The sequence below is a fragment of the Trichomonas vaginalis genome, chromosome VI, assembly GCF_026262505.1.
Source record: "Trichomonas vaginalis G3 chromosome VI, whole genome shotgun sequence".
In the NCBI taxonomy this organism is placed as follows: Eukaryota; Parabasalia; order Trichomonadida; family Trichomonadidae; genus Trichomonas; species Trichomonas vaginalis.
This window is the reverse complement of record NC_067208.1, coordinates 3,607,360-3,621,881: the sequence shown is the minus strand read 5'-3', so window position 1 is coordinate 3,621,881 and position 14,522 is coordinate 3,607,360. Positions and strand designations below refer to the sequence as shown.

Sequence of the window (14,522 nt, the reverse complement as noted above, 5' to 3'; positions counted from 1 at the left end):
TCACTTAACCGGCCTAAATTAAATATAAATATGGCAATTCCGTAGTAGGCCAGTAAGCCTAAAATCAACAGCATTGAAGTTCAACTAAAAAGAATTGAGTCCGAATTGACTTCATGTCACTTTTCTGACATATCTGATTTCTTTTATAAAAAAAGAGAAAGATATCATTATTTTCCAAGATTCTCTTCTCAGATTTTTTTTTTGACTTGTGAGTTTTTATTCCCGAAAAGCATTTAGAATGATCAATATGATAAATTTATCCAAGAATCATCAACGCTGCTGATGAAACTTTTAAAAAAAATCATTAATTTTAAATTGAAAAAATTAATTAAAGTTCAAAATAGCATGGCATGAAGTGTAATTCCATAAAATATGTGTTTTTATCATATATTCATATGGTCTCAATCCATTTCCGAAATCAAGAAAGAATTGTAATAATTTTGTGGAACTACCTTTATGGCATGGGCTTGACATACAATTTATGGGACAAAATATCATAAAACCAATAAAATGTTTCAAAAACAAAAAAAAAATTTTATTATTTTATTTTTTAAAAAGAATATAAATTAAAACATATTTTTATTGAATAGTTTGTTGTGGTTGTTGACCCTGGTTATTATCATCAGGTTTTTGATCAGGATTTTGTTTATTTCCGTGAACCAACTGATCCCAAGCTTCTTTTGCTTGTCTCATTGCTTCTTCTCTTTCTTCCTGTAGCCTTTGCAAGTGTTCTTGGTATTCTTTCTGTTTCTCATCAGGAGCATCTTGTAAAAATATCTTTGAACCAAATTTTACGTTGAAGAAATGCTTCAAAGTTCTGATTCCTTCATGAATTGGCTCTGGGAATCCTTTTTCGAAGTAAATGTACAAATTACCTTTAAATTGAACGTTTCCGCGGCATGGCATACCTTCATTAGGAATCCATTTGATTCTAGAGAGATCTGGTGGTACTTCTGGCTGTGTGTAAACTTCTAATTCGCGACCATCCAAATGATGGATCGTAAAAGCAGTTCCGTGCTTTTGTTCGTAAATCGAGAGATTCTTGAGATAGTAAAGATCATCGCCATCGCGTGCCCAGTTGGAACTTGGTTTGATTTGTACGATTAAATGGAGATCTGCTGTTTCTTTGCCAGGATATTCATCACCGGCTGATGGTATGACAATATCATCTTGATCGTCGCATCCTATTTCGATCTTTACATCGAATGATTTTCTTTGACGAACTAATTTTCTTCCTAAGCAATTGTAGCAGCGGCATTCGCGTGGGCATAAGTAGCCAACGCTATCACATGCTTCGCAAGGGAATAGGAATTGAAGTCCTCCTGGTGAAAGAGAACCAGCTCCGTTGCATGTTGGACAAATTGGGTATTCTTTGCCATCATTGGAGCCAGTACCATGGCAAATTGGACAAACTGTATTAAACTTGTAAGATTCATGGACAACACCGCCTGTGTAAGCTCGCGATAATGGAATTTTGAGAATTCGATAGCTTGGCGAAACTTTATCACCTTTTGGCATGCCTCTGCTTCTTCCAAGACCCATGATTTGCATGATTGTCTCAAGCATTTCTGCATCATCTGGATTAGTCGGTTCATCAGTCGTAGATCCGAATTTATCATACCTTTCTCTCATTGCTGGATCCTTTAAGATTTCGTATGCTTCGCTAAGCTGCTGGAACTTCGCGGTTGCATCTGGATCATCTTGATTTCTGTCGGGATGAAGTTCCATTGCTCTTTTACGGTATGCCCTCTTGATTTCTTCAAGTGTTGCTGTTGGAGGGACCCCAATAATATCATAAAGAGTTGGCTTGGGCTCACTCATTATGAAAATTTTCTATCGGAAATAATCGTTTTACTCAATTTGTAATAAATTCGATGATTATATAATATTAACGTTTAAAATATTTTTACTAAAAATTAGATTTTACAAACATACAAAATTTTAGATGAGTCCACTTCCTTCTATAACAAAAATTTTGACATAAAACTATAACTAAAGACTATATGTTACGTGCATATGTAAGGGTCTCGTATGGAGTAAAATCTTCTCCACATCTAAAATTCAGTTTGGTTACAAGACTGTACATTATCTTTTTTTTTATTGAAATAAGAAATGAAATTGAATAGAATGTATTAGTACATTCTTTACAATGCTTATTATCTTGCTTCTATCTAATCATGCCGGACAGATGATTTTTATCTAGCTTTGGAGATTCTTTTCAAAATTTTTTAGGGTCAGTGATCTATGGCGTCACAATCTTGGCGATCAAACAATAAGCGGATGATTAATGAGTAAAAAGATCATCGACGTAACACTTTACCTGTGATTTTCTCAGTTTTCTTTGAATTTGCTATGCATTCATATGAAAATTTCTCATGTGATTCACAATTGCTTAGTGATAATTCAAGTTTAAAGAATTCTGTTTCCACTTGATCTAAATCAACTCTACCGTCTGAACTACTGGTTGCAGTTTTAAGATCTACAATACAATCTATAACTGTAATAGTAGCATGATAATTTGCTGTAAAAGTATAGGGTGTCCAAAGGTGTGTTTAGCACAAACCTGAATACTGCGAATAGAAATAAACAAGTTACATATATATAAAGTTTATTTAAATATAATCACCATTGGATTCAATCATGCGTTCGCAGCGATCGATCCAGGCTTGAAAGACACGCTTTAAATCATCATGAGAAAATTGCTCAAATTGCTCTCTTACAAAATTTTCAAGATCATCTGGACTCGCGAATTCGCGTCCTTCAGCTCTCTTTTTTAGCGTGCCGAATAAATAAAAGTCAGAGGGTGCAATATCAGGTGAATAAATTGGTTTTGGAACAACTTTGACATTGTTTTCCACCAAGTAATTCATTACCTTATGACTTTTGTGAACTCTTGAATTATCAAAATGAATTGCAAACTTTTGTTTTTGTTGTTTGGATTTCTCAAACTCATCAGAATTGATAATTTGAGTAAGAACATTGTCAATTAGATACTGAGCATTCATCGTATTAGGTTTTTGAAGAATATCAATTGCGATGATGCCATTCACGCCCCAAAAAACCGACAACATCATCATTGGTGTGTCAATTTTTTTCTTCGGGAATGTTTGCGGATTTTCATCCTTCGGATCCACATGATTTTGGCTTCTGTTGCATATTGAAACCAAGACTCGTCCCCTGTTACTAAAAAGCGAAACTTCTTGGATTGATACGCACCCAATATAGAGAGGAGCTCTTTCGAAGATTGGACTCTAGATTTTTTTTGAACTGAATTAAGGTTGTGCGGAACCCAACGTGTATACGCTAGTTTGTAGTTCAAATAATTGTGCAGATAATAACTGACTGTTGTACGTGGTATCTTTGTCATCTCCTCTATCCTTCTGAGTGATGCTCTTGGGTCTTCATCTAGCGCTTGAAGAATTGCTTTGATTTTTCTTTGATCCGGCGATTTTTTGTCAATTTTTATGATGGGCGCCTTTTTGTTCATGAGGTGATACATCCTAACATGATACGTTACAGTGGAATAGCTAGGAGCATCCATACCGAAGCATTTTACCAATGTCTCGTAGATTTTTTTACAGTCTTTGCATTTTTTTGCAAGAGCGAGGATGTTTTCTTTATGATTCATTAAAAAAATGAAAAAAATCCCGCCAAAATTTCCCGCGAAACCGCCTCTTGTCTCAAAATTCATTTTATATCCCGGCATGGCGCCAAAATACAACATACTCATCATATACATATATTCATATTTTTTATTATATATTTATAATCAGCATATATCTCCTTTAATAGTCTCATATAGAGCGCTGTGCTAAACGCACCTTTGGACACCCTATATAATATGCTCTGTTATTTAAGAAAATACATTCTGAAATAATCAGATCTGCTGAAGTAGATGCAAGAAAACCATAATCATTTGCAAAAATTATGCAAGTGTTGTTTTTGACTATTGATTGTTTTAGATATGAATTCTTCTGCCATCCATTCATGTGATACATGCAAGTGGTTGATTTATTGCAAACATTAGATACAAAATAACAATAGTTAATATTAATTATATTCCATGTAACAGAATAACATGCCGAAGATCTTCATTTTGTATTCGTAATGTTCGTAGAAATGAGGGATTTATCACCACCATTATGACATATACTGGCGGATCCAGTGTTATCGCGTCCACATTGATATATTGAACTCAGGTTGACATAATTTTTGTTATTCCCACCCATTTCTGTGAAGGAATGTATTCCTTGATTTGGTGTATAGCATTTAATAGAACAAAATCGGTCTTGAACAAGGTCACTATTATCACAATAAAAGCAGATACAACCACCATATTCCTGTTCATGATTCCAATATTCATAAGGATCGCTATATTCTTTGGGTTTTATTGAAATATTAGTAAATGTACATAGTGAATGTAGAAATTTAATATATTCAGTTCTACATTTAATAATATTGTCTGAAAAATCTTCGAAATTTGATGAAAGCAAAAAGTAATTTTTGTTAATAGTGATATTTGAATTATTTGCTATTGTTATAGGACATACAGTTGGTGATCCGTAATATTCTTCCCAAATATCATTTGGAACTGCAGAATTGGTTAAAATAAGGAATGATGCCCAATTTTTCAAATTTGAATTGAGATGACATTTTTTGCCACCGTGATATAAGGTCCCTATGTTATTTATTTTTCTATTTAAATAGTAGAAATAATACACCCATATGAAATAAATATATTTCCCAAAATATAAGGCTCGGACAATGACTTAAAAATTTCATTTCATATAATTATTATTTGAGAATAATATATGAAATCTGAGACTTGGTATATATGAGCAAAAAAGGTATACTTTCAATTTTTTAAAGACACCGGTAAAAAACGAGTTAATCTGTACAGAATATCAAATTTCTTCAAACTCTTAAATCTTTTCAATTTGATAATAGGCAAATTCCATTCATGAAAATTGATAATCAAAGAAAAATGAAACATTTTATTGAAAATAAAATAAATCACCAATATCTAGAATCAAAACCAGCATTTTCGAACACTTCCTGGCATTCTTCGTCATCAGCAAGATCAGCAGGTGTCTTCCTCTCTTCGTTCAGCTCTTCTTTCTTACATTTGGAAGGGAAAGAAGAAATTCAACAGTTTCAATGTTTGATTCTTCTGAAGCAATATGCAAAGGAGTGTTTTTGAGTGTGTTCGTGCTATCATTTATGTCAATATACTTCATTGTGTACTTAATTCCTTCAATCGGAGTTCCAATATTTGCTTCACAGGAGAAAGGGACAAACTATCCAGTGTCACTTTTCAAAGGAATAAAAAAAATAATAAAGATGAAATAATAACATGAAATCTTATATAAATATAATTTTATCTAAATAGATAAATGAATTAAGCAGTTTACAGTTATATATATTTAATGAGAGACAATATCTAGTTCTATGGTAGAAATGACTCTTAGACTCAAATAAGTAACACAGATAGAAAGTACTCAGTATAACAATTATATATGTACACTCAAAGTTAGTCGCTGCTAAAATCTTAACCTTGCATTTCGGGAAAATCTGACAAATGGCTCTTAGACTCAAATAAGTAACACAGATAGAAAGTACTCAGTATAACAATTATATATGTACACTCAAAGTTAGTCGCTGCTAAAATCTTAACCTTGCATTTCGGGAAAATCTGACAAATGGCTCTTAGACTCAAATAAGTAACACAGATAGAAAGTACTCAGTATAACAATTATATATGTACACTCAAAGTTAGTCGCTGCTAAAATCTTAACCTTGCATTTCGGGAAAATCTGACAAATGGCTCTTAGACTCAAATAAGTAACACAGATAGAAAGTACTCAGTATAACAATTATATATGTACACTCAAAGTTAGTCGCTGCTAAAATCTTAACCTTGCATTTCGGGAAAATCTGACAAATGGCTCTTAGACTTGTTTTGATAATTAATTCTTCAATTATATTATAATTTATAACAAATTTCCTCAAACTATCTGTATGTCATTCAATTCCCGGCCACTACATTCAATGATGGACCATTCCTTCAAATTTTGAAATACCTTATTCAATTTGTTGTATGGAGCCCGTGATATTCAACACTATGGAGCTCCTCCAGTTTGGTATCCAAGAAGAGATAAAAGCTAGCATGGGCTACTCTCAAAAATGCTTGAAGCAATATATTCAAGTTTGCAACAAGGATCAATAGATTCAAATCTTGTTTATTGTACTTTAAAGGTACTTTTAAAAAAGAAACAATTAATGTAAAAGATTCAAATAATTTTTTATTATTATTTTATTAATTTTTTAAAATAAGGTTAATAAAAAAGTGACACTGGATAGTTTGTCCCACACTCGCTTCACAGAAACAATGAAGAACAGTGTGATATCCATGCCTTTCTTGTGCATGTACTTAAGAAATTCTGTGTCTCCACGCCTTGCAATCTGATGTAATAAGTTTTCTTCGGCATCATTCAGTATATTAGTGTAGTTGTTGTCAATGGCGTAGTTAATCACGTTTTCATCGTTTTCTTTGTAAGCATTTTGTAAAATTTCGTAAACATCATAGAAAGTACGATATCCATTCTTGATTTCTATCTTGCTTAGCTTATCTATATTAGCACTATTCGATGGGTTTCCCTTTTGAACTGTTGTTTTCACTGATGAATTTGATTTTGGAGGATTGACTCGTTCTACCTTTATCGAACCCTCGTCTTCCATTAGTACGAACGCGTTTTTCTCATCAATTTCTGTTCTTGAGCCGAGTTTATGTAAATTTGAAATTTGTTTATTTAATTTCGAGGGATTTCTTGCATATTCGGTATTTTCAGCATTCTGTCTGCTTTTATCGATTATTGATGCGAGATTTAACGAATTCTTTCGTGATAATTTCGGATGGCATGCAATTAACATGTTTTCGAAGTCTTGTATGATATGTCCGATTTTCTTGAACAAATCAAATTGTAATGTATCGCATAATGTGTTCAAAAGCATGCAAACTAGATCTGGTTTATTTCCTAAGTCGACATCACATGATCTGATGATGTCAAAGCAGTCACCAATACTATAGTATTTCTTGGATTCATCAAATACGTAATTTGCTTGCTCGATAGTTAATGTTGCGTTTTGTAAAGCTCCAATTAGTGTATTTTTGTCATCAAATACTTCAAATAACGTATCATTGAAGATACATTGCGGTACGCTTTGAAGTGACCAATCAGAACTGAAATCAGAAGGTGTTGATTTCATTGTAAAGAAATTGTCACTTTTGATTAAATGTTGAAGTCTTAGATTACTACAAGAATTAACAATTATACCTCAGTAAACAAGTTTTGAGAGGTATTCAAAATTTTGAGAAATTGGGTGAAAAATTATGATAGGCTGCTATTAATCTTAAATAAATTGAATAAATCAAATAACTATATAATACAATATTAAAATTATCATTAATTTTGCATGACGCGCCATATTTTATGTTGGAATTAAATAAAATATCTTTTTTGCATAAAAAATCAAGTCAAATCAACATGACTATCTTGTGTCAACAGGATTTCACGAGTACCAGTATTCACAGGCATAATTTTATTTCAGAGATATCAAATAACAAGATAATACTTAACTGATAGCTGAAACAATCTACATGTAGTATACACGTATTAATATCTTAGTTAATTCAAGATAGTTCAAATAACTATCATTCAGAATTATAAATTTATCATGTTTCGATAGATGTAGAGGTATTAAGTGATATAAATTTATCAGGGCTATTAAACTAAAGTAAAACTGCATTCCCATTGCTTGTTTTTGATCAAGATTTGAATGAAATTTAAATGAAAATCAAATTATTAATGCAAGTTATTATACAATTAGTTTGGAATTTGAGTTTTTAAGCTACTCTCCTACTGTTAAATCAATAGTTCAAAGGGAGTGTTCTCTCAAATCTATCGTATGACGAATATTTCTTATAAATTTTTGTAAATTGAGAACACAAATTTTACAAAGCCAAATTTAATAAAACATAAAGAGAAAGAATTTCTCCTATTTGATTCTCTGAAAATATTTCTCTTTTCAATTTTTCTGTCAACAGGATGCGATTGAGCACCCCGGCGACACTCGTCGGGAGCATCTTATCACTTGGTATATCACTGCCCGAAAAAATACCACCAATAGAAAAGGCTTTTGATAAGATTGCTGCAGCAGTCAGAAATCCTCTGTATGAGAAATCTGATATTACCAAAATTACAAACAAAATCTATGCTGGTGTTCAATCATTTGATGTTCTAAATGAGTTCAATTACTCATTTCCTTGCAATCGGCACTTTCTTGAACAATTAATTTCAGTAAAGACGAAAACGCGTCAAGAATTGAATATTTTGAGCACCTATGCATTCAATTCGTATTTATCATGGCTATTGATATACGAAAAAGAAGGTGCTGTTGAAAATATCGATATAATTCTTCAATTGCTTGAAAAAACTTTTAAATGCGAGTATCAGTTAATCGCTTCAACATGTTTTGCAATTTCAGTACATATTCTTATCGATGAACAAGAAAAATTCAGCATTTATAATTTTCTCAATAGCATAATCGCGTATATAACCATTTTTCCTGAAAAAATGCTCGAGGTCAATGTTATAGCAGCGATGCTTACCGGTTCTGCCGAGTTTCAGAAGAGTTTATTCGATAATTTTATACTTGCTATTTTGGATCTTCATAAAAGCTCATCAGACATCTTCACATCGGAGCAACTTTCATTTCTCATGGATATATTGATCTCAAATCCACATTGTTTTTCGTATTCAATTTTTGGATTTTTCGAATATTATCATTCATACATAGAAAAGCCACGGTTACTTAGATACTTAGAACTAGTTGGTCCATGCATCAACAGAATCGTTCAAACAACGAAAGCCTTCGAGATACCAAAAATTATCAAAGAACCAGCGAGGTTTGAGTTCAAATCATCACATAAACTGATATTTAAATTCAATACGAACCCAACATTTCCAAACGGACTTCATTTAGACAAGTATTTCGTTACAGATAACAATATTGACTTAATTACCTTATATTCACAACAACTCCAGACCTTAATATTATCAATAAAGCGAGTATTAAGTCTAGATCCTGATTATCTCAACACAGCAGCCTCTTCTTTTATTCCATTTATCGTATCATCGTCAGAAGAACCTCGTATCTACAATATTCTTGGAATATTCTTGAGTTTATGTTCAGACAATCCTAATATCATCAGTTCCTCCGATGTTTCTCTTGCTTTTGTCTCATCAAAAATATTTGATAATTATTTAAGGGTGCACCCGTATGTACGTTTATTTGAGAGGAGGAGGATTACCCTCTCAATTTTGAGGGATTCGTTAGTTTATTTTCTCGATGAATATGCAATAAAATTTGATTTTTACCTTATCAATATACTTCATATAATATACACATGTTCATGTAAAAACTTTTTTCCAAAATCCTCAGGAATTAAGGGATTTTTGAATTTTAAGAATTTTTTTTCGAATTTTTTCGAAAAAAAAAATATTTTCAGAACAGCCTTAACGGCTAAGATTTAGGAACAATGTTATAGGGTTGTACAAACTGGCATGCCGGCTGGCACACCTTTTTTGGCCAGCTGGCACGATTTTTTTAAAAAACACATTAAAAAAGTCACTTTTTGCCCCATCTAATGAGATTTTTTTTACAATTTTTTCCCCTTATTTTTCAATTTAGATATGATTTTAAGCTCTCCAAATTGAAGTTTACCTGATGTTTCTTAGTTTTTATGATAATAAAATGTTGCAAAGTTGAGTTTGGATTCAATAAATTTAAGAAAATTTTATTTTACAATGAAATTATAAGAAAGGATGTTTTTATCCTATGTCAAAGAGAATACATTTGTAGATCCCGACTTTTGACATGGTTGAAAATTCCAAAAAAAAAATTCAAAATTTAAAAAAAAAAATTAAAAAATATAAATTTCATGTTAAAAAATGATTTTTGAAATTTTTTTGGAAAAATAGAATGTCATATTTTTATGTTTTATTGCTATTTTTACGAAATCAATAAAATATTTGTTAATTTGGCTGAGATTATAAATAAAATCTTTCTAAATCTTGCAATTGATTGCTAAAATCTGTTTTATGTATTAATTGGCATTGAGATTCGTTATAAAAGAATGCGAATTATTTTGTATGAGTAAACGTATTTTGTAAAATTTCAAATTCTCTTCTCTCATTACTTACCTTAGATCTCTCGGCTTTTAGCTCTCAGATTTCGCTCATAGAACTCAGGTTTTAGTTATGTACTCATAGATGTATCATTACTGCCCGCAGATCTCTCATTACTACCTTACTAACCAGATCTTAACTCTCATTACTACCTTACTAACCAGATCTTAACTCTCATTACTACCTTACTAACCAGATCTTAACTCTCATTACTACCTTACTAACCAGATCTTAACTCTCATTACTACCTTACTAACCAGATCTTAACTCTCATTACTACCTTACTAACCAGATCTTAACTCTCATTACTACCTTACTAACCAGATCTTAACTCTCATTACTACCTTACTAACCAGATCTTAACTCTCATTACTACCTTACTAACCAGATCTTAACTCTCATTACTACCTTACTAACCAGATCTTAACTCTCATTACTACCTTACTAACCAGATCTTAACTCTCATTACTACCTTACTAACCAGATCTTAACTCTCATTACTACCTTACTAACCAGATCTTAACTCTCATTACTACCTTACTAACCAGATCTTAACTCTCATTACTACCTTACTAACCAGATCTTAACTCTCATTACTACCTTACTAACCAGATCTTAACTCTCATTACTACCTTACTAACCAGATCTTAACTCTCATTACTACCTTACTAACCAGATCTTAACTCTCATTACTACCTTACTAACCAGATCTTAACTCTCATTACTACCTTACTAACCAGATCTTAACTCTCATTACTACCTTACTAACCAGATCTTAACTCTCATTACTACCTTACTAACCAGATCTTAACTCTCATTACTACCTTACTAACCAGATCTTAACTCTCATTACTACCTTACTAACCAGATCTTAACTCTCATTACTACCTTACTAACCAGATCTTAACTCTCATTACTACCTTACTAACCAGATCTTAACTCTCATTACTACCTTACTAACCAGATCTTAACTCTCATTACTACCTTACTAACCAGATCTTAACTCTCATTACTACCTTACTAACCAGATCTTAACTCTCATTACTACCTTACTAACCAGATCTTAACTCTCATTACTACCTTACTAACCAGATCTTAACTCTCATTACTACCTTACTAACCAGATCTTAACTCTCATTACTACCTTACTAACCAGATCTTAACTCTCATTACTACCTTACTAACCAGATCTTAACTCTCATTACTACCTTACTCATCAGATACCTAATTATTTACATATGATTTCTCACATCTCACTCAAGTCTCATTACTTACCCTATCTTTTTAACCTTTTCTGATAATTACTGAAATAACTAAATCCTTTTTTTAGTTTAATTCTGATATTAAATTTTTAAAATCTCTTTAATTTTTTGAACTACGCCTTTAATTTGTAATTGCCGATTTCACAGATTTGAACCATTTAATAAAATAACATTATTCAACTTAATCATATCAAACATGGTAGTTTGATTTTCAGATCTACATTTTAAAAACCTCTTTATTATCTTGAGTTATACTTTTATTATATAATACCTGAGTTCATAACTGAAAACTCTTAATTAGAGTACAATATTCAACTTAATCATAACAAGATTTGTTGAATTTCAAATTTGATTTATATCTTCCATCACTTAAAACTCTCACAGCTTACAATATAAGCTAAAAAGTATATTTTCATAGTAATAAAATTAATTATTAAATTTTTTACTTTTTCCTTTCCAAAACTAGAAAAAAAGGAAGGGAAAAGGGAAAAAGAAGAAAGAAAAGAGAAAAGAAGAAAAAATAATAATGAGCATATTATATAATTGTGGTCATAGGCCGAGTGGCGTGGAAAGGATGTCGCCCTTCGGGCTCCACCCTTTCCACGCCACGAGGCCCGATTTTTGGCCACTTTTTTGATTTTGGCCGCGTGCCAGCTCCTGGCAGGCGGCCCGCAAAATTGTGCCAGTTTGTACAACCCTATAACATTGTTCCTAAATCTTAGCCGTTAAGGCTGTTCTGAAAATATTTTTTTTTCGAAAAAATTCGAAAAAAAATTCTTAAAATTCAAAAATCCCTTAATTCCTGAGGATTTTGGAAAAAAGTTTTTACATGAACATGTGTATATTATATGAAGTATATTGATAAGGTAAAAATCAAATTTTATTGCATATTCATCGAGAAAATAAACTAACGAATCCCTCAAAATTGAGAGGGTAATCCTCCTCCTCTCAAATAAACGTACATACGGGTGCACCCTTAAGTATATCAATAATGTTTTCTTAGTTTACATATTATTGATATTTGTATCATGCTGAAATGTGAGATCAATTCGATTGTATCATCGCTTATCTTGATGTGGTAAATTTTTGTCATTTCAACTATAAATGGAATAATTATAGGTTCAAAACGAACAGTGTAAATGTCGTCGAACATTTCAATGCATACGAATTTGAAATCAATATGTGTATCTTCTACAAGGTACTGATCAATGTATGATTTAAATTTTTAGAAAATTATCTCTGTTTTAGTTTAATAAAATAATATTGCGCGGTGAATTTGTATCTCAAAATTATGTAACTGTATCGGTAACAACTTCAAATGTCTTATTGACAAGATTTGTAAAAAAAAATCAAAAATATACTTGAGATCATATAAATGTGCTCTTCTCTTTATAACGTAAGAATTGATCAAAGATAACATGTGTACTACTGATTGATTTTGGAGGATTGCTATGATTAGAGACGATTTGATTAAATAATTCAATGAAAAATGGACTATTTGATTCATCAATTAGGAGATTCGATTGTTTGTATTCGATTGCACTTCTGCATTTGGTGAATTAGTTGTATCGTAAATCAAGGAAAGTTAATCATCTGCTGTGATACTCTTAAAAAATTAAAAGAACGAATTTTTTTTCTAAATACAATTAATGGCATCAGATGATTAGATTACTTTTTTAGAAATCATCAATCAAATTTGGCATATTTTTGAAAGAATATCTAAAGACAAGACACCCAATAAGAGTTTTTGTGCATACGGTTCTCGGGCGCCTATGTCACATTCACAAAGGACTCCGTCTTTATTAGCAAACTCAGAAGAAATGTTTAACTAAAAGAAAAATTATTTCATCAAGACTAATAAATGTTTTAAAAAAGCAAATCACATCATTAACATATCAGTTTTAATTACAAAACTCAACGATACATAACAAATTTCTTCGAAATTTAAATTCTCATTAAAAAATTCTTTTGATACAAATTAAATAGCTACATATTCGATTTTCCCATTGATACGAACTTATTGTTTTCATTCAAGATTTACAAGAAATCAAATACTTATTTCACAACAACAAATATCTATTTTTACTCAAACACGAGCATGTATTTACTAATAAATTCATGTTTTTACATCATTACATTTGACAATACTATCAAAACAACCCCAAAATCAAACTAATTTTCGATATTCTTTATTCAGACCAGAGAATTCATATAAATCATCGATTACTCAAATTTAAGTATTCATTTAATGTAATAATTGTTAGATATTAGGCGTTTTATATAAAGATTCTCCCTATTTCAAATTTTCAAGCGAATTAAGTCGATATTTCATACATTTTATAATATACAAATCATGTGTAAGTACAATAGCTTTAATTATTTACAATATTGATCATTTTATTACGAAATCCAAAAATTTAATCAGCAAAATCGATGTTTTTATATAAGATTAGAATGATTTACATCATTGTTTCCATGCACTAGCTGTTAAAATGCTGATGACAGCTAAAAGAATCGCAATTTCATAACTTGAATATCAGATTCAAATAAATCGGCATTATTTGACATTTACATCATTGAAATGTCAAATAATGCCGATTCATTTTTTTGATGAAAACAATGAAATTCAATCACGATTTTCAGATAACAGTATCAAAACACACATCAACTATGAATAATTTACACTTTGATCAATCACCTAATAATGTTTGGGAACTCTTTTACAATACATCACTTAATTCAAAACCAATTCAAGGTAAAAATGTTCAAGCAACATCAACAAATAATGAGTGTTTCTTATATAACTGTATATTCATTGATATTACAACTAAAAGTGCCATTTATTTTACGAATACAAGAAATAAGTTTCTTAACTCATATTGTTCATTTACTAACTGCAGTAGTAATTCATATGGTGGATCTCTCTACTTTAAATGTGATAGTTCCATTGTCCAATACCGAACATGTGGCTACAAATCAAAAACAAACTCTGATTGGGGACATCATTCATATG

At 31.2% G+C, this 14,522-nt stretch overlaps 2 protein-coding genes and 1 pseudogene across 3 annotated transcripts, besides 2 other annotated features; all 3 read right to left on the bottom strand.

The window, feature by feature from the left end:
* Positions 1-545: 545 nt before the first annotated feature.
* On the bottom strand, positions 546-1,834 carry TVAGG3_0799200 (heat shock protein binding; the record flags this gene model as incomplete). The annotated part of the gene is made up of 1 exon (XM_001309256.2): positions 580-1,821. The coding sequence occupies one exon, from the start codon at positions 1,819-1,821 to the stop codon at positions 580-582; it is 1,242 nt and encodes a 413-aa protein (XP_001309257.1).
* A 698-nt stretch (positions 1,835-2,532) lies between these two features.
* Positions 2,533-3,835: a mobile genetic element.
* On the bottom strand, positions 2,613-3,739 carry TVAGG3_0799190 (annotated as a pseudogene). Its single transcript has one exon. A coding segment is annotated over exon 1 (1,127 nt).
* A 1,448-nt stretch (positions 3,836-5,283) lies between the features above and the next one.
* Positions 5,284-6,374: a mobile genetic element.
* TVAGG3_0799160 (ankyrin repeat-like family) lies at positions 6,325-7,266 on the bottom strand (the record flags this gene model as incomplete). Its single annotated transcript, XM_001309257.1, has 1 exon — positions 6,325-7,266. The coding sequence occupies one exon, from the start codon at positions 7,264-7,266 to the stop codon at positions 6,325-6,327; it is 942 nt and encodes a 313-aa protein (XP_001309258.1).
* Positions 7,267-14,522: the final 7,256 nt, after the last annotated feature.